The 18551-nt window shown below is 36.9% G+C and overlaps 2 protein-coding genes across 3 annotated transcripts in view; one reads left to right on the top strand and one right to left on the bottom strand.

Annotated features, from left to right (window-relative positions):
- ubl7a (ubiquitin-like 7a (bone marrow stromal cell-derived)) overlaps positions 1 to 18551 on the top strand; it is a 1205533-nt gene that overhangs the window by 201783 nt on the left and 985199 nt on the right. The gene's annotated exons all lie outside the window — the stretch shown is intronic.
- snx1a (sorting nexin 1a) overlaps positions 6371 to 18551 on the bottom strand; it is a 75095-nt gene continuing 62914 nt past the window's right edge. For both annotated transcript variants that reach the window (XM_051920800.1, XM_051920799.1), the window contains exons 14-15: positions 11266 to 11337; positions 6371 to 7793 (exon numbers count right to left, since the gene is read on the bottom strand). In XM_051920800.1, the coding sequence (XP_051776760.1) occupies positions 7743 to 7793; positions 11266 to 11337 (123 nt within the window). In that variant the 3' untranslated portion in view covers positions 6371 to 7742. The remainder of the gene's footprint in view (positions 7794 to 11265; positions 11338 to 18551) is intronic.

Genomic DNA, 18551 nt, shown 5'->3' with positions numbered 1-18551 from the left:
AGTTTATTTGAAGACCACTGTCCAACGCAAGCATGCAGGAAGACCCAGGGTGCCCAGACTACCAACAGGAGCTGACATGATGCGATACGATGGCGTGGGACATTTTTTGATGCAGAGGGATAAACAGCGTCGCTGTCAGCGTGAAGGATGCAAAGGCAAGCCTAAAACATATTGCAACAAGTGCAATACAACACTTTGCCGTACTTGCTTTCAGCCATTTCATGATAAGTAGTGTTGGCATTTGGACTATGATTCCTCTTATGTTTGGTAACTTTCTTGTAAGGACATAATTGTGAGCAATAAATGTATATGTTCTCATATTGTACATAGAGCTTCTGTTATGTGAAGTCATCCCAGTGTCCTATTTAGAGGACAGGCTGTATCTACATAAGTAAACAAAAAGAAACATGATTACATGGTTTTTTCTGTTCCAGGGACTCCAAATGACAATAACTTTACAACGGAAACAAAAAAATTTAAAAAAAATTAATTTGGGAGATAACGGGTTAAATTGGTTTAAGCCACTATAAGCCTATTTTCTCTCAGTTTTTAACTACATGATATTATAAAATCCTTTTAAAAACATGCATTTACTGTGCCTATAAAAAGTCTTTCACATTTTATTGTTAAACAACATTTAATCACAGTGAATTTAATTAGGCTTTTTTGACATTGACCAACTGAAAAAAAGTCTTTAATGTGAAAGTAAAAGCAGATCTCTGCAAAGTGGCCTAAAATATCTGCAAATACAAAACACAAAATAACTGATCATATATACATTAACCCCCTTCAAGCCAGTGTTTAATAGAGGCACCTTTGGCAGCCATGACAGCCTTCATCTGTGTGCACAGGTCTTTCCTCCAGCTTTGCAAACCTGGACACTGCCATTTTTTCCCATTTCATCTCATTCCAAACGGCTTAAGCTCAGTCAAGTTGCATTGGAATCATGATTGAAAAATGTTTTTCAATTCCAGTCACACATTCTCAGTTCAATTGAGATCTGGACTCTGACTCAGCCACTCCAAGACATTACCATTGTTGTTTGTAAGCCATTTTCCATGAAGCAGAAAGCATCCCCAAAGCATGATACTGCCACCTACCACCCTGCTTTGTGATGGGAATAAGGTGTTTTCCACCAAACACTACAGTTAGTCTGTTGGCCACAAATGTACTTTTTGATCTTATCACACCATAGATCCTTATTCCTGCAGACCGCAGAGTCTCCCATGTCACTTTTAGCAAATTCTAACCAAGATGCCACCGGTATTATTATTATTTTTTTTTAACATTGGCTTTTTCTTTACCACTCTCCCATAAAGCTGTGAGTGGTGAAGTACCCGGGTAACAGTTGTTGTCTGTACTGTCTCTCCAGTCTTATCCAGTGTAGCTTGTAACTCCATTCAGAATTCTCATTGGTTCCTTGGTGGCCTCCCTGACTAGTCTTCTTCTGGCAAGATCACTTTTTGTGGATGGCCTCCTCTAAGAACATTTACAGCTGTGCCATACTCTTTCCATTTCTTCATGATTGATTTAACTACACCCCAAGGGATCATGAGTAGCATGGATATTTTCCTGTCTCCATCCCCTGACTTGTGCTTTTCATGGAGTTGTTTTAAGTGTTCTTTTGCCACCATTGTGTAGTTTAGCCCACCATACTGGCTCAGCATAAACTGGACCTGCCAGAAAAGGTGCAGTTACACTACAATGAACAGAAATAGACTGACTACAAACAAGTGATCTCTTGATTCTGTGACTTCTAAACCAGTTGGTTGCAACCAGTGATGACATAGGTGTGCCATACAAAAGGGGGTGAACACTTACAGTGTGCCATCAATTATTTTGTGTTTTATATTTGAAATTAATTTAGATCAGTTTGCAGATATGTTTCCACTTTAATGTCAAAGTGTGCTCTTTTCTTTTGATCAGTGTCAAAAAAGACAAATTAAATTGGTTGTGATTCACTATTGTGTAACAACACAATGCAAAATCCTCCAAGGGAATGAATACATGTTACAGGTGCTGTATATACTCTACTAATATACAGTATGTTATTTTATTATCACCATTATTTTTGGATAACTAATTGTTAGAAAAATATCAATTAAAAGAACAACATTGGTCTCTTTGATTAACAAAAACTAAACATCTATCTCTGTAATTCAAAACAGTTAACTAATGTAGGTCCCCCATGCTGAAACATTATATTTTGTTAATGTAAGACCTGAACAACTCAAGCTTAAAAATGCAGAACTTGAGAGAGAGCAATTAGACAACTGTAAAGAAATAATCAGTCTTCCAAAGCATCTCCTTTGTGTGGCAGCAATATAATTTAACTCAATGATGTACAGTACATACACAGAAAAGGAAACCATTGATTAGGATGTGTCAATGTTTAACAATCTGTTCACCCATTCAAAGAGTCTCTCTCATTGTTTTATATAGTAAACACATTTCGGGTTTGGCTGAATAAAACACTGGCACTGTCCTGCCAGATTCTGGAGCACTTTGTAAAATAAAACTTTGGTGAAACATGATGCCCTTAATCTGTTCCTTTAAGTGCCCTAAAAAATCCAGATTTATAGGAATTCTACACCAAATGCACCTGAATGATAGGCTATACAGTATATACATTTTCTGACATCTTCTTGTTTCCCCGAGAGCCCTTCTTTATCCCCCACACCACCAGATTTAGTCATTTAACACAGTGAACAGCACATGCTAATGTTACATACATTTTAGTCCCCTTTTGATTCACATTCCTGTGTCAGCCATAACTTTCGGACAGAACAAGGTTTTCATGGTAAAATGCAGAGGGATTGGTTTTTTTTCCCCCCAGATTTCCAGTGCCAGCATACACAAGGTGATAAATTTCATTTTCTATTCATTTACTCATTGTCAAACCTACTTCATCCAGTTTAGGGTTACATGGCAGCCCCAAACCATCCCAGCAGCATTAGGCAGAAACCAACCCGTCAAAAGCTGTAGTTTAATGTAAGCTGTACTCAAACAAGCTCAGGCTCACTAACTCCCATGGACCCAGTTTAGAGTCACCAGTCATACTGCACAATACAATTTTGGAAGGCATTGTAGCACAGTGGGTACCACTGCCACCTCACAGATCCAGAATTCTGAGTTTGAATCTCAAATCTGGATGTTATCCATATGAAGTTTATACGTTCTTCCAGTGTCTGCATGAGCTTTCCTTTGTGTAATCCAGTTTTACTCCCACATCCCATAAAATGTGCAGATGAAGTTAATTAGCAATTCCAAATTGGTCCTATTGTGAGTGTGCCCTGCAGTGGACTGACACCCAGTGTTAAGGCTGTTTCCTCCATAGTGCTGCCCACCACGGCTCTGAATTGAATTAAGGGGTTTGGTTTCTAAATGCCAAACTGGACCCTAGAAACTCTTCTCTCCCCACACTGAACATCTTGTGAGTAAAACAGATACTACGGACTGAAATAACATGCTGTAAATCTCCTCTTTTGCACTTACAAAATATTTATTCAATGCTGACATCTGAGAAAATAAGCTGAATAAGGAGATGAAGCCTGTCTTGGAAGTCAGGAAGCAACCCTGGAGGAGATACCAATCCACTGCAGGGCATAGTTACACACACGGGCATTTACTTGCACCATAGCCAACTCAGTATAAAGGGCTGATGGCACAACAAAGGTCTGTTACAAGCAGGAGTCTTTTATAGGTCTTTCAGGTAATTGCAGTCATATTCCCAACACCTGAGCATATTAATTCGGGAAGACACTCAAGACATAATTGAGGGTAAGGGAACCAGGCAAAAAAAGGAAATAACAGACAAGAGTGAAATGTTAAAGCAGCTCATACACCTATTGGCAGATAATTCTATTTTTCTTCTTTGCAACCATATATTGTAGTCCTATGGACCATCTGGGCTAATGGGGGGAGCCCTCTATAGTGATCAGGTTACTTTTTCTCTCTTGAGCCAAGTGTGCCACCACTTTGGATATCATTGTAGCTCCTTCCTGGATATCATCTTTTCGGTCTTTCTCTTTTCCTTGTATATTCACCCCTTCCAAACATTACCGTCTTTATCAATATCACATCCTTCATCCTACAGACATGTCCAAACATAGCTAGTTTCTTCACTTTCATCCTGGCCTCCACTGTTACTTTCATGTTCAACATCTCTTCATTGCTGACTAGCACTTAAACCAGTCACAAACTAAAACAACACAAGTAACAAACATTAAAGCAAAAAATGAACCCACTGTAATCATCTGGAGACCACTTGCAGTATAGAAGCCATCCCCCATCCTCAGAGTGGGGAAGTTCTCACAACTCTCTGTGATGCAAAATCTTTGTATCGTTGATATCCAATGGCTGCTAGTTTATGAGCCAGGGGTTGCATTTGGCTGAAAGAGCCACAGAACAAATTGTCAAGACTGAAACAAAACACAAATAATTCAAACAAAACACTTCCGATTGGATGTGCATTATTTTGAAAGATGCTGTATTTCTTGCAAATCTTTTCAAAGGATTGGGGAGGTGAAATTTTTGTTTTCTAACAGTGATGTTTTAATACATATCTAAATACATCAACTTAAACCAAGAGGAACATTTTAGTCATTATTCCAAACGGGTGTGACCTTTTCTCCTTTATAAGAATGGAAAGGAGGGCTTTTTGATTTTAATTAGTGAACTTAACCCTTGTTTATCTGAATATATTTGTGCTAATTTTCATCTTGCAATTGAAAAACACTTTAATTTACTTGACATTCACTTTTAAAATTTCCTAGCTATGTTTTATTGTGATAGACATTCTTGTCAGTCCTCCTGTTTAACACTTGGTTTAGATTCAGAAACCAACACATATTCATTTATGGACTGCTATCTCAGGGATGGATTAACAACTGCAAACCTAAACATACGGTACGGGATCAGCTGCAGTGCACGTCTTGGATCAGATAAAAAGTAGCAATGTTGTGTAGTAACTTAAAACACCCTGTGAGCAGGTGTAACTCTCCTAGTACAGAGGCAAATGAAAATAAATCCAGTTTCGTGGACATGAAAAAGCATGTACATGCAAATACATAGATTTGAATCATTACAATGGTCTGCCAAAAAAATTCTCTTGTCAAAAATTTTACATGCTCTTTATAGATTCAAGGTTTCAAATCCAGCTTTTGAGTGATGGTGTAAAATGAAAGAAAAAAAAAAACCCAAAACAATTATTTAGTAATTCATTTAAAATATATGTCCATGCCCCTTCCCATTCCGTGGCCTGCAGTATGGAGCTTATCTGCAAGTAGGTACGATTTGACTGAGGGTGCCCTGAAGTGGGTTACACTTTTATAATAACACTTAAGCAAATCCTTGGGAGTACAATCCATGACGATTTACAAGCATATACATATTTATACACATACACACACGTAAACACAGTGTCTTAGTGTGTTTAGCTTCAGTTGAATAATAGTGTTCTGGTAAATATCTCCACACAACTTGTATCCGACTCAAATAGCGATAACTGTTTTCATAGGAAATAATAGTTTCTTGACAGACATTTTTTATGAAAAGACTCGCACATCTCCTGGTCTGCAGCTAATTGCATCTTAGCTTTTGCTCGCTCCTTCTCTCTTGGTCAAAAGGTAAAAGGAAGTTGTTCAGCATCCATGTCGCAGTCACTCAAACTCTTGCAATTGGCATAACAGAGCTTACCTTCAAGTGCACCCAGTTTTGTAGACACAAAGATACTGCTAGGATTTGACTAATAATTCAATCCAATTTGACAGACTCCATGCTTATAGGCCATTGGGGTCTGAAATCATTTAATTTCTCTGTGATGCATTGCACATTCTTCCTATGTTTGTGTTCATGTTAGATGAATGGTTACCTCTAATTTGACCTGTATTATATGAAGGGCTCTGGATGAATGAATGAGCCATATAATTGATGTATTGGTTAATGTGTTTTACCCAGTCCCACTGGAATAAGCTCTGGCTTCTCACAGCTCCAAAACTGGGTTAAGTGGATTTAATAAATGGACGAAGAGATGGATAAAATTAATGTTCTATAATTAATTATGTAAAATAAAAAATAAATAAAATGTAACAAGTCTAGTTAGTTAATGATTAAAAAAGAGAAAAGAACAAATTATCAAAATGATTTCATTATTTCATGAGTACTTACATATTTTGAGATCTTGGCTTTCTAATGATTGTGTTCTAAAAGTACAGTCCTGTCAAACAACAAAGCATTTAATTAAGGAAATAGAAAATCTCAAATTAAACAGGACATTAGAACCTTAAAAATATCTTCATTTTTACTGTTTCTTAAATTCAATAAGATCATTAAGCCAAAGTGGCTACAATGATGGAATGAAACATACAAATTATTTAATAAATTCTTTATTTAAAATGTGAACTTATGAGCTCAAGGTACAACAGTTTATATTAACACAACTTTATATATATTTTTTTTTACTTTATTTTTTAGGAAAATCTCTTCTCATTAAAAATGATTTGAGACATTGTGACATTTAGGGCTAATCATACTGTATCTAGTGAGAACAGTCTTGAGGAAAGAGTAAAAATGTAAATATCAGCAGTTGGAGAATTGCCTCAAGAGACCCCATGGTATCAGCAAGAAAAAAAAATATCTTTCATCAAATGACACAGCCAGCTTAGAACACTTCATTGTACTTTTCCAACCAAATTTTTTCTGGGACTGAAAACAAGCATGATTTTTGCAGAAAATTACGTACTTTATGATCTAAACAATAGTGTTGATTTAAATAGAGAAAGTCTGAGTATATGTTGACACTGTCCTTGTAAGCTATGACTGTACACTATCTAAAAATCAGAAGCCATTAAGTGCAGATATCCAAAACGACTCAAACATTGTCAAATTCATTTTTAACTGGGAGTACAGTGTGTCATACTGGTTCACAGTTGACAGATAACAGTGCACACCTGCTGTTCTCTTTGGAAGAAACATACAAAGCAAGCTCAATGGTCCTTGTGCATGTTAAAATTTGGACATGAGCAGCCAAGACAAACTCTGCTCGCCACTTACGAGGAAAAGGCACTTCAAGCTTCTGTAACAAAACCTGCCAAAACACACATTGAAGTGTTAAGGTTTAATGCGAGGTAAAGTAGAAAATTCATAATCAGTTTTGGATCAGTTTATTATGATAACAAAAAAAATCCTCATTATAATAGCAAAGAGGAGGAAGATGATAATTAAAAAGTGGTTAACAATAAAAAAAAAGATAATAGAATTACAACCCAAGATTATTCTAGTTCTGGATGAAAATACCATTATAATCTTGACCTATATTAATTAACAGAATACTAGATGTTGCCCAAGATTTCCCAAACTAGCAAACAGACATGAGCACCAAGAAGTAAATATATTCCAATACCGTTACCCCAGTTATTTGCCCATTTGTGCTGTTAAACTACTAACAGGTTAGTGATACTATATTAAAGGCTTCCATTTACTATTTTCAAAGGGCAAAAACATCTACACACCACCCAAGGTTTTCAAGGTTTGTATAATAAACATCTTCATTAGAATATATATATATGGCTATTAAATAAAAATACAATGTTAATGTAACAAGACAAGAAGTTGTAATCATTTTCATTTGTTTTTTTAAATCCTCAGTAAGATGGATGAGTTGCTTGTCTTTTCTTCACAAAGTGAGAGGTAAAGTGTTCAAAAAGGCAGAACTTGAGCTGAATGTTGAATCCTTGGTTTCCTTATGCAATTGCTTTAGCTTCCGGTATAAATGCCTCCCAGTACTTTATAAGCTGAAAGAGATTAACATGTAAACTGTAATTAATATATTGTGAACAGCAATAGGTAAAACGGAACCTAAATAATACCTATATCCCCATATTTTTATAATGGCCTTCCTTTAGAAGTAACAATAAAAAACAATCTAATTAAAAAAAATACACCGACATGAAAAACATATAGATGACAATGCACTTTCCATTGGTCTGTTATTATAACAGTCTATTCACAGAGCCTTCAAAGACAATCTCTGATGGTGCCAGTTGTTCATGCTGCTCAGGTAGATTCTGATGTGCCGATATCACATTACACAACTTCTAGTCATTGGGTATGTCATTTTCTGACTTAACTTCCTGATCGCATAACTGGGTCATGTCAATTTACTTGACTGAAAATCTCTGGGCATTATCCAATTTACCTGCCGAGTGCCAACCTTCATGTACAATCATACTCAATCCTTTTTGTGACGTGCTGCCTGATGGAGCAGGTACTATAGCTGTACAAAGAGTTAAACAGGTGCAGAAAGATTGGCCACGGTCTCTGTCAAGCCCTTTCTTCTTTTTTCCATTCTACTGTGGTACATGAAACAAAGCAACAGACAGGCAAGCTCTATTCTGTTTGTGAGGTCCAAAACACCAGTGTTCCTTATTCCTCATTACTGCATTCTATGCATTGTACTTCCAGATTAACACTTACCGGTGTGATTTTTATAGGAACAATTTTCACACTAAGTGGAGTTGGTCACAGGAGCACGCTGCCAATGGGCTCTGACTCGCTAAGATTATGTAAATAAAGACTATGACTGAAAACCACTGGAACAGTCTTCTAATGTGACATGGCCTTTAGCTAATAGCTGAAAACGAACAGTTACCCCACTCTATAATGAAGTAAGGAATTATTCACGGAGCAATGTAACTTTAAAGCTATACCATAAACAAAAATGCATGTGTATAAGTCAGCCAAATAATTTCTTCAGGCTCACCTACACTTGCACCATGAGAAAGATGTCAGAAGAGCACACTGCTTGCACTCTTCACAACAGACAACAACAGGATAAATTTTAGAACATTAGCAGCACATTGCACAGTCTACAGACTGGAATGCCTTAAAATCTTCTATTATATTTTCAACAAGGTGGCACTGATATTAAACAAGACAAAAAAGGTCATCTGTTAATCAAGTGATTGATCAAGTAATTTTAATAAGTTTGCCTCACCTTTGCTGTTGGAGAATCACTATGGTCCAATTATTTTGATTGCTGTTTAGATTCTAGGTCACAGTGAATTTATTCAAGTTTCATTTCCAGTTCTGAAATAGCTTAAACTTCTCCCTGTCTGAATGCATCAGGTCAAGGTTGTCTTTGGAATACTACATTTAGTGATGCTGCATTTTAGAAGTCAACACTGTGGACACCTGTCATGTCCAGACCTTGTTCATGTTTAATTGCTCGTAACTCTGGCCCACCTTAAATTCCTCCGCACCTCTCCATCAGCATCTTTTGTGTTGTAAATGTGTCAATCAACAAAAGCAGCAAACAGCCGGCTATCCCAACCCACCACTGCTGCAGCTCAATTCACAAAGAGGGTTCTCAGTACTCAGTGTTTATCTTGGAATGAAGTGTCTGGAGTTGTAGAGGGTAAATAAATAATATATCGTCATTTTGAATATATACAGCCGCTGCAGTAAAGGCCTGGCAGAGCATTAAAAAAGAGGAAACCCAGTATCTGGTGATGTCCATGAGTTCAAGACTTCAGGCTGTCATTGCCAGCAAAGGGTTTTCAACCAAGTATTAGAAATGAACATTTTATTTCCAGTTATTTAATTTGTCCAATTACTTTTGAGCCCCTGAAATGAAGGGATTGTGTTTAAAAAAAAAATGCTTTAGTTGCCTCACGTTTTTATGCAATCGTTTTGTTCACCCCACTGAATTAAAGCTGAAAGTCTGCACTTCAACTGCATCTGAGTTGTTTCATTTAAAATTCATTGTGGAAATGTACAGAACCAAAATTAGAAAAAAGTTGTCTCTGTCCAAATATTTATAGACCTAACTGTACATTTCATGTGTGTTCCGTGTCTACAACAATCTAACTACAAACTTTTTCATGTTTTAGTAATAATTGACCAAATGTAGACATGAAGTGTATAATGTGTGAAGCCTGAAGTCCAAATAAACACTTTCACAAAAGGTACAAGCTTAACAAAACAAATGCGCTTTTATTCAAGAATATAACCAAAAAAGAAGAAACTGGGTTAGGGTTATTTCTTGAAATGTATGTATTCCAAATGACGATATACTATTTATCCTCTACAACTCCAGGCACTTCACTCCAAGATAAACACTGAGCACTAAGAACCTTCTTTGCAAATTGAGCTGCAGCGGTGGGGAGGGATGGGATAGCAGGCTGCTTGCCGCTTGTGCTGATTGACACATTTACAACACAAAAGACACTGATGGAGAGTTGCGAAGGGATTTAATGTAGGCCGGGATTATGAGTTTTTTCGTAGGCTTTGGGAATTCTAGTGTTAAAGATGGGTTCAAGTGACACAAAACTAATCCCAATAGTGTCTCTATCTCACATACTGCTATTCTTTGATTTTCCATTATGATTTGCTCAATGATATTTTCTTGTTGATATCAAAGGCTAGCCAGACCTTGGATCATCTTTGAGAGATGCCCTGGAACTGCGCTAACCATTTCTCAACTGTAGTATATGAAGAGGACTGTCCCTGGTACATGCTGCCCAAGTGAATGAATCTCCAAAAGCTTTCTGTTCTCTAGCCTTAGATTAAATGATGGTGCAACACTTGAACTTCTGGTTTTTAGCATGTACCAATCAGCCACAACATTAAAAGAACCTGCCTAATGTTGTGAAGTTCATTTTAAAAAGGTTTAGTGAAAATTTAAAAAAAAAACAAAAAAAAAAACACACACACAAAAACAAATCAAAAATTTAGAAAAAAGTAGAAAACAAAAAAAGTTTCTTCTCTGTTATTATGATTTTAGCTTCCTCCAGTTAAACTTCTGTTACGCAAACTTACATTATCATAACCTTAGTACTTCATTATGTTCAATATGTTCAGTATGGTTTGAAACTGTTTGTCCTCTGTGCCTTATCAACTCCAAGGCAGATCTTAAACTGATCTAATCTACAGTCAGAATGGTAAGAAATAGTTAGAATATTTAATTTACAATTTAGCTTGTAGGGGTTAAAATACAACTTCCCCATGACTATGCACAAATATATAGGCAAAAATTTTAACATAACTAAGAAAATACTAACAAATGGCTCTTACATATTGTTAACGAGATCACTGTGTCAAGAAATAAAATTCATTCATGAGAAAAAATGCACTGTGCACTAATATTATGTTTTTTAAACCACCAATACATCAATTCAAAAATACTTGATTACCTAATAAATTAGCAAAATAGCTTTTCATTGCAGCCCTAGTCCTGACAGTACATCTGAGTAAGGCACAACTCACCTGCTGCTGCAAGTGTAGAAGTGTTTCAAGATATTTCACAAGTTGACTCTTAAAATCTTTGTTCTTCTCTTTCTGAAAATTGCAAACAAAAATGTTTACACTTTGTTTCATTCACTGCATCAGTATGTGCCACTCCATTTTCTGTAGAACACAGCAGTTTTACTTATCATAAAAAATATTTTCTGTTACCACTCTAAATTTAAGTTACGAATAATGAATAATACAGAATAATAATAATACAGAAGCCCTTTTAATATAGAAGCTGGTAGAACCCAAAACAATAAAATATGTATTTCTATATTTCTAAATTAATTAATATTCTAATTCTCATTCAATTAATATTCTAATATTTCCATATTAATTTAATTTAATATAGAACTCAAAGCAACAATGTTATGTTCAATATGAGAAACGTAAATAGTACCCCCTATATCCCCTTAAATAGGTTTGGTGCTTTTTTAGTTCACTATCATAGTATCATGGTGTATATTAATTCACCACAAGAACTTGTATTCTAAAGTGAACCATTAAAAATATAAATAAATAAAAAATATCACTCCTGTTCATGCCGCTTGAAACAGATTCAAAAGGGGACAAGTCCAAATGTAAAAATCAAAACTCTCAAAACCTGAATATGTCAGTCTTTCAAGCCAAAAGTGTTATTGAGTATTAATACATGTCTGAAGATTGCACACATTTGTAAAATAAGAGTATGGACGTCATTTTAGGAAGATAAAAAATTAAACATTTCTGTTAGTTTTACCCATTTTAAAAGTTAACACTAAACACTGCATCAAGTTTCTAAACACTTTGTAGGATTAACTAAGAAGGTTTCAATTATATTTCATAGTACAAATTAAAAAGCAATACAGCATTCAGACTGCACTTTGCCAGTTTTTCAATTTTTTATCTAAAATATGAATTAACACATGAACATTTGGCACAATACACGCACAGTTGCTGCAGACAACAATTATGCTAAAACCTGACTACTTGAACAGTGGTGATTCTTGGAATTATACGGTATATATTTTAACATATATTTGTCGCAACATTCTTTTCTCACACAACGTTACTCTGTTATGCCAAAGTCAGAAAATGTTTCAATTCTGATTCTGACTTCTCAAAAAGGAACCAAAGTTTGTTTTAATCTTGTCTCTTTAAATCCATATTAAAGCAAAACAGGTATTTTTTTTAAATGTATAAAAATGCTTAACTTTGGGACCAAATTCCACGCAATAAATAAGTATCTACCATATTCACCCTTTAAGATAAGCATACTGTACTTTTTTTTTAAAAGAGTTTTAATAATGGCATGTGTGGACTGTCATCCCAGTCAACCTCATAATGCATCTTATCAGTACAGTAGACCTCCGCGAAGTTGCGGTTCAGAGTTCGCGGCCTCAGTCATTTGCGGATTTTTCCTTAGAACCTATCTAATAATTGTTAGTGGAAACTGCAAATATCCTCCGCAATTTTTTAGCTTTTTTCGTGGAAATACTGTACTGTGGAGAGAACAGGAAACAACTGCAGAGGAAAACGCAGCTTGGATAGAATTTGAAACTGCAACTCCCAGCAATCCCTGCAGTGGCTCTGATTGGTCTTCTGCTGAGGCTTTTGGGGTCAAAGGATGTCAGCGCGGCTTTTAAAAAGGGGGCCAGTGACCAAAAGCAAAAAAAAAAGTTTTTTTAATTTGTGTTTCAAGTTCCTGTCTCTCTGCCTGCCTTCTGTTGGGTTACCTGTACTTATACGTTTTGTCCTGGATGTTTTCGTGATTGGCGTCTGAATTGTCTGCCGTCTGCCTTTGTACATGAGAACTGTAAGTGGATTCATGGCCATCCTGCAAAGAAAGGGTCACTCCTGAACCCGTCCACCCGTCTTCACCATTTCAGGAACTAGCAATAGGACTATCTTTACATTCCCATTCAACATGCAGATCTCTGGACTAACTATTTTCATCATTACATTTCATCCGTTGCCGTTTTTCATGAACGTTTTTCATGATTTACTGTGTGTAAGCCTGTGTGTTTTTCTTTGTGCTTTGTTGTATTTAATGTGTAATCGCCGTAAGGGAAACGGGGGTGGTATCGCTGTTTATTTGTTTTCATTACATTCTTTATTTGCTGTTTGATTACCGGTTTGCTTAGTTTTTGTCTCTGCTTTTGAGTGCATGCGGGTCGGGCCAAGGCTGGGGGCGTCCCTGGAATCTCCACCATAAAAATAAATCACCGTCTTCTCGACGGTGTCAATCTTAGCAGCACCAGACCATTACAGTGTTCGTTATTCATTTCTCTTTGCTGCTGATTGACTGTGATGCATCTCCAGCTGAGTGTTCTTGTGTTTTACGTTTTGTTCCTCTGAATCCTTAACTCTTTTAGGGCTAATTTTTTTTTGTTTCTTTTCTCCCAGGGCTGAATATTTTTCCAAAAGCTAACATTTTTTAAAAAAGAACACAAAGCAATTGTTTAACATATCAAATCAACAAAAAATATTTACTTTTGACAAATGTTACTGTCTTGCATGTTGTATGAGCCTGCATACTCTATGATTTCACATACATATCACATGCATTTTACACAGCAAAGTCTGATCTCGCTCAAAGCAGCCAATTTCAGTCATTGCCACATTGCACTCCTTACAATATGTGTTGCTTTGGTGCCTATTTTTCAATTGTCTGTTGCTGCACTTTCTCACATATATTGTTAGTGTGTACTGTAGAGAGACAAGTCACCCATTTGCCATCGTGCCATGCCACTGCCACCAAGTTTTCTGCCTGCATGAAAAGCGTATTGTCACCTCTTTTCATCTTCTGAAACTTTATGAACTTTATGTATGGCATTATAGCCTGGCTCACCCCATGGGATTTGCTTCTGTTTATTACAGAAGTGAATAAAACTTTGCAGCAGCACGTACCTAAGCCACCAGGGGACAAAACACATTTGGACCAATGCTCCCTGAAATTATATCACCAGTTCTGTCCCATCTCTATTTGTAATGCCACAGCGCCCTTCATCTCGTCTTTCGTTGTGGGTTTCCACTTTGAAAAACGAGAATGCGATGCAAACGCAGCCCGCGATTCAAAAAAAAATCTCTGCCTGTTTGTCTCGTCTGACAGTAGCTGAAAAGCAGCATCAGGAGAGAGCAGCCTGAAGTACAGCAGCTGGTGATTTGTCATGTCCAACAGCAAGCCATGCCATCTTGTAAACTCCGGTAGCCAGATCGGCTCTCAACGGATCAATGCCTGTGTATTTATCCCATGCGAACCTTGCCGTAGATGCATCGGCTGCGCGAAGGCACTCAACTGGCAGCAGATCCGCTGGCGCGGCATCAGCTGGTGTCTGATCAGCTGATGCCTGCTTCTCACTCTCTTGCTCGATCTCCTGATCACAGCCAATAAAATCCGATTCTGAAAAATCAAGAGTCCGACTCCGCGATAATGCTCAAAACATCGTCTGCCGAGTGTTTTCTTTTCTGCACTCGCTTCGCTCCCTTTTCACATGTCGATGCCATCTTGCCATTGTTTACATTTCGCAACTCACGCACATGCAAGGTTTAGTTGCAGAGTCAACGAGTCTAGCATTCCTCCAAGCACAGAGGGAATGCCTGTGACGTGACAGTGAGATTTGTTGCCATTAACAGCTGATTGTCGCCCCCTATCCCTGGATGTCGACTTTTGTCGACATTCGCCTTCAACCCCTCCTGTCGACAAAAGTCGACATCCGCCCTAAAAGAGTTAAACCACCACAACCGGCTATAGTCGTTTCCCAGTGCCATTGGTGAGCACACAGGAGATGATCAGTCAGTGCCGTACATTCGTTGAGCAGCCAGCTCATGACCACTGCCAGCCCCTTGTGAGCAGGAGGGCTGAACGCACCCCTAGAAGATACAGACACTCCTCAAAAAAATGCTGATAGACTACCTTCACATTGCTCCCTTACTTGCTGGGCTTACTTGTGGCTGCTCTGTCACGTGATATGCTTCTCGCGCTACGCTTAAAAGCCTGAACAGCACTTGTCTTTTGGCTGATTGCTTTGTTTCTCTCTCCTCCCCCAGACATCCTCTGCTCCTGTTGGGGGTCCCACTCCCGTTGTGCTCCCCTAAGATGTTTGTCTATTCTTTTAAACGAGAACTGCATACTGAGCTTGTTTTACTTCTGAAAGAGGCATGTTTGTTTGAAGTGTTTGAATAAAGTTCCTGTCTCTACAATCTCCTGTGTTTCTGTGCAATTCTGTGACCCAAGTGTGACATCCTGCAGCCTCACTGTCCCTGGGATTGAGCCTCTTAACTCTGTGTGCTTCCGTGCAGCCAGTTCAAGCACAGTTAGCTCGGTGATTTCATCCATGGCGTCAGTTGCACCTTGTACGTATTGTTCCAGTAGTTTTTTAAATAGTTTTACAGTTCATTAGCAGTGTGTAAAATGATCAGTGTTGCAGTAATTGTTATGCTCTTTGCATGAAAAAAATGTGTTCCATTAAAATTTCACTTTTTCTTTGTAAATTGTGATGTTTACTTAAAGTGCAGCAAAAAAGTATTTGGCGTCCAGGGATGCATTAACCCCCAAGTATGTGGCAGTTTAAAGCTGAAAGCCCCAAGATGTCGTCGAAATGCCCTGCACCTTCTAAGGCTTCTGGCAATGAAAATGCGCTTGCATGAATTACAGTACATATAGCGGTAACATCAGTATTTTACATTCTAGCACTACGGGAGACATAGCAGTGCAGTACTGTGCAGTATATGGATTTACTTTTACATTCATTTTTTAGGTAATGTATTAAGCTAAGTTTGAAATTAAATTAAGTGTTTTGGGGGTATATTTAGGGTTTAAACTATAAAAATAGGCTTTTTTTTTTTTAACCACATCCAAAATTCGTGGTTTTTCACTATTCGCGGGTGCTCTAGGAACGTAACCCCCGTGAAATTTGAGGGTGTACTGTAATTATATTCACAAGATGATAATCCCTGCTCAGAATGATAAACTGAGCTTGAAAATCTTCACATGCATATGACAAATGACTTCATGACTAGGTATTTTATTAGAAACGATTTTTCAGTACCAAGTTGATCCCAAAGTTCCAAAATATGTAGTGTAGCCTTTTTTATTTTTTAATAACTGTACTGGTAGTAACAAGAAAGTTAGTACCACAGTTATGTATAACTGCAAGTAGACAAATTAGTTTGGACTGCACAGTAATACAGTAAAACATCATATGGAAATGGCTTCCAATGGTGAAGATATAGCAGTGTATCAACACATGTCGAAAAGAAAAAAGGAGAAGTCATGTCTGGAAGTGCTTTTAGTTTAAGACAAAAATTTTAGTGTGCGATTGTTACTGCCACTTTTATGTTATTAAGGAGTACGTTCAGACACAGAAATTTGTGCATTGTTGAGAATGCAATAACATTACCAATCAGATGAGGTGTAATCATTTAACTTGTATTGTCATGCATTCATTCTCCATTTGTAATGAGCACTTCCACCAATGTCAATTAGTCCAAGCATCCATCAATCTTCTAACTGGATTATATAGTTCATGGGTATGGGGGTGGGGGTAGGGATCCTCACACACATCCACGGTCATGCATATAGGAGTGTGGAATGCAGGAGGCCTGGTAGCGTAAGTGCAAAGTCATTTTAAAATTCTGAATTTGTACACAGGCTGGCTTAAGCAATAAAAAAAGTATGACCACTCATAAAAGAAATCTTGAAAACAGCAAAATAAAGATTGTTTAACAGGAGTTCTGAAATAAAAGATTAGTGTAAAACTGACAAATTTGATTTCACACAGAAACCTTTACAGCCTGAAGAAATGAGAAAAAAAAGACAGGGGTCAGATTTGGAAAATGAATTGCCCAGGAGTCTGTGACATTTAATATTTGAATTCATTTTCTGTAAGTCATCTGATAAATACTATTCTTTAGTAATATTTTCTTAACCAGCTAATGATGCAAATAAAAATCTTGCAATAGAAAATATTACAAACTTAAGAGATGGGTTCACTGACAAACCAGACTTTAAAAGCATTTTGCTACAGAAACAACTTAAAAATGTTTAATTTTGAACTATAATTATTTTTAATTTATTAAACAGTACAGATTTTATAATATTTGAATTTTTATTTCTAGTATTGATTTTAAGCAGTGGAGAGAACATGTCAGAGGCTATTGGTAAAATGCGCACACACAAGAAAACATCAGGTAATTTATGATGTACTGTATTATTCTTTATGAACCCTATGCTGAAATCCCCCCAAAGATTATAAACTCCTCACTTGTTGCTACACTGGCTAATTCCCATCTCTGCCACACTTTTAAGTTCAAGCCCTGCACTGTATTTTGATATTTGTGAATGCCAATACTAGCTTACTTAAATGATACTGAGGTAACTACTTAATAAATATAACACTATTTTAAAGCTGTTATGAGCATTTTATATTGTATTACAGAAAAGGCACAATATTGTTCACATGAATAACAACATGATGACATCATCCTTATGAGCTGAACTTGAAGAGTTGCGGAGTGTGTTATATATATATATATATATATATAAGAAATAATTAAAATAGAAAGTTTGCTTCTAAAAACTGTTTTTTGGTTGCTACTATGCAGCCATGTGGGAATTTTTGTTTTTTTTCTCTTTGGAGGGTTTTTTTTTTTTTTTTTGCTTTTTCTACACCCCACACATGAGCAAAAGTAACGAGTGTTTGGGGAAAAAATTAGGAAAACCTATTTACTTGGATTCAACTCTAGCATCATCAAGGCAGGGCAGTGCGAAAAGCACAGAAAATGGTAGCTGAAACCACTAAGTCTATAAATTACTAACCAGCATCAAAGTGTTGGAAGAGTTTAAAGTAACAGCAATTCCTTAGTGGGAAGAACTTAAGGCATTCAAATAATAATTGGACAGAGCACATATAGCACTTGAACAGCAATGTGTCAGCACAAGTAGAAAGCGAGGACATAAGTGTTCATCCTTAGGGGGAAAAAGCATTTACTTTAAGTACAGGTAGGCAGCCGACTTCAAAGTGGTTGCAGAGGGGCTCTACTAGGTAGACAAGCAGGGGAGTACTAATCAGGCACAAGTGGCAGTACGAAGAGACAAGAGTATAAGTAAGTAACAGGTGGCGGATATTCAGTAAGTGAACTTTCATGGTAAGAAAAAAGTAATGTGTAAAAAATGTTACTTGATAAACAGTCTTTAGCTGTCAGTAAAGCTAGCACAATTATGAGGGTGACTCTGTAAAGGTTCATTAATAGCAAGGAATACAAACAGTGTAAGTGAAGAG

This window comes from Erpetoichthys calabaricus, chromosome 17 (assembly GCF_900747795.2).
Source record: "Erpetoichthys calabaricus chromosome 17, fErpCal1.3, whole genome shotgun sequence".
In the NCBI taxonomy this organism is placed as follows: Eukaryota; Metazoa; Chordata; class Cladistia; order Polypteriformes; family Polypteridae; genus Erpetoichthys; species Erpetoichthys calabaricus.
This window is presented reverse-complemented; position numbering and strand designations above follow the sequence as displayed.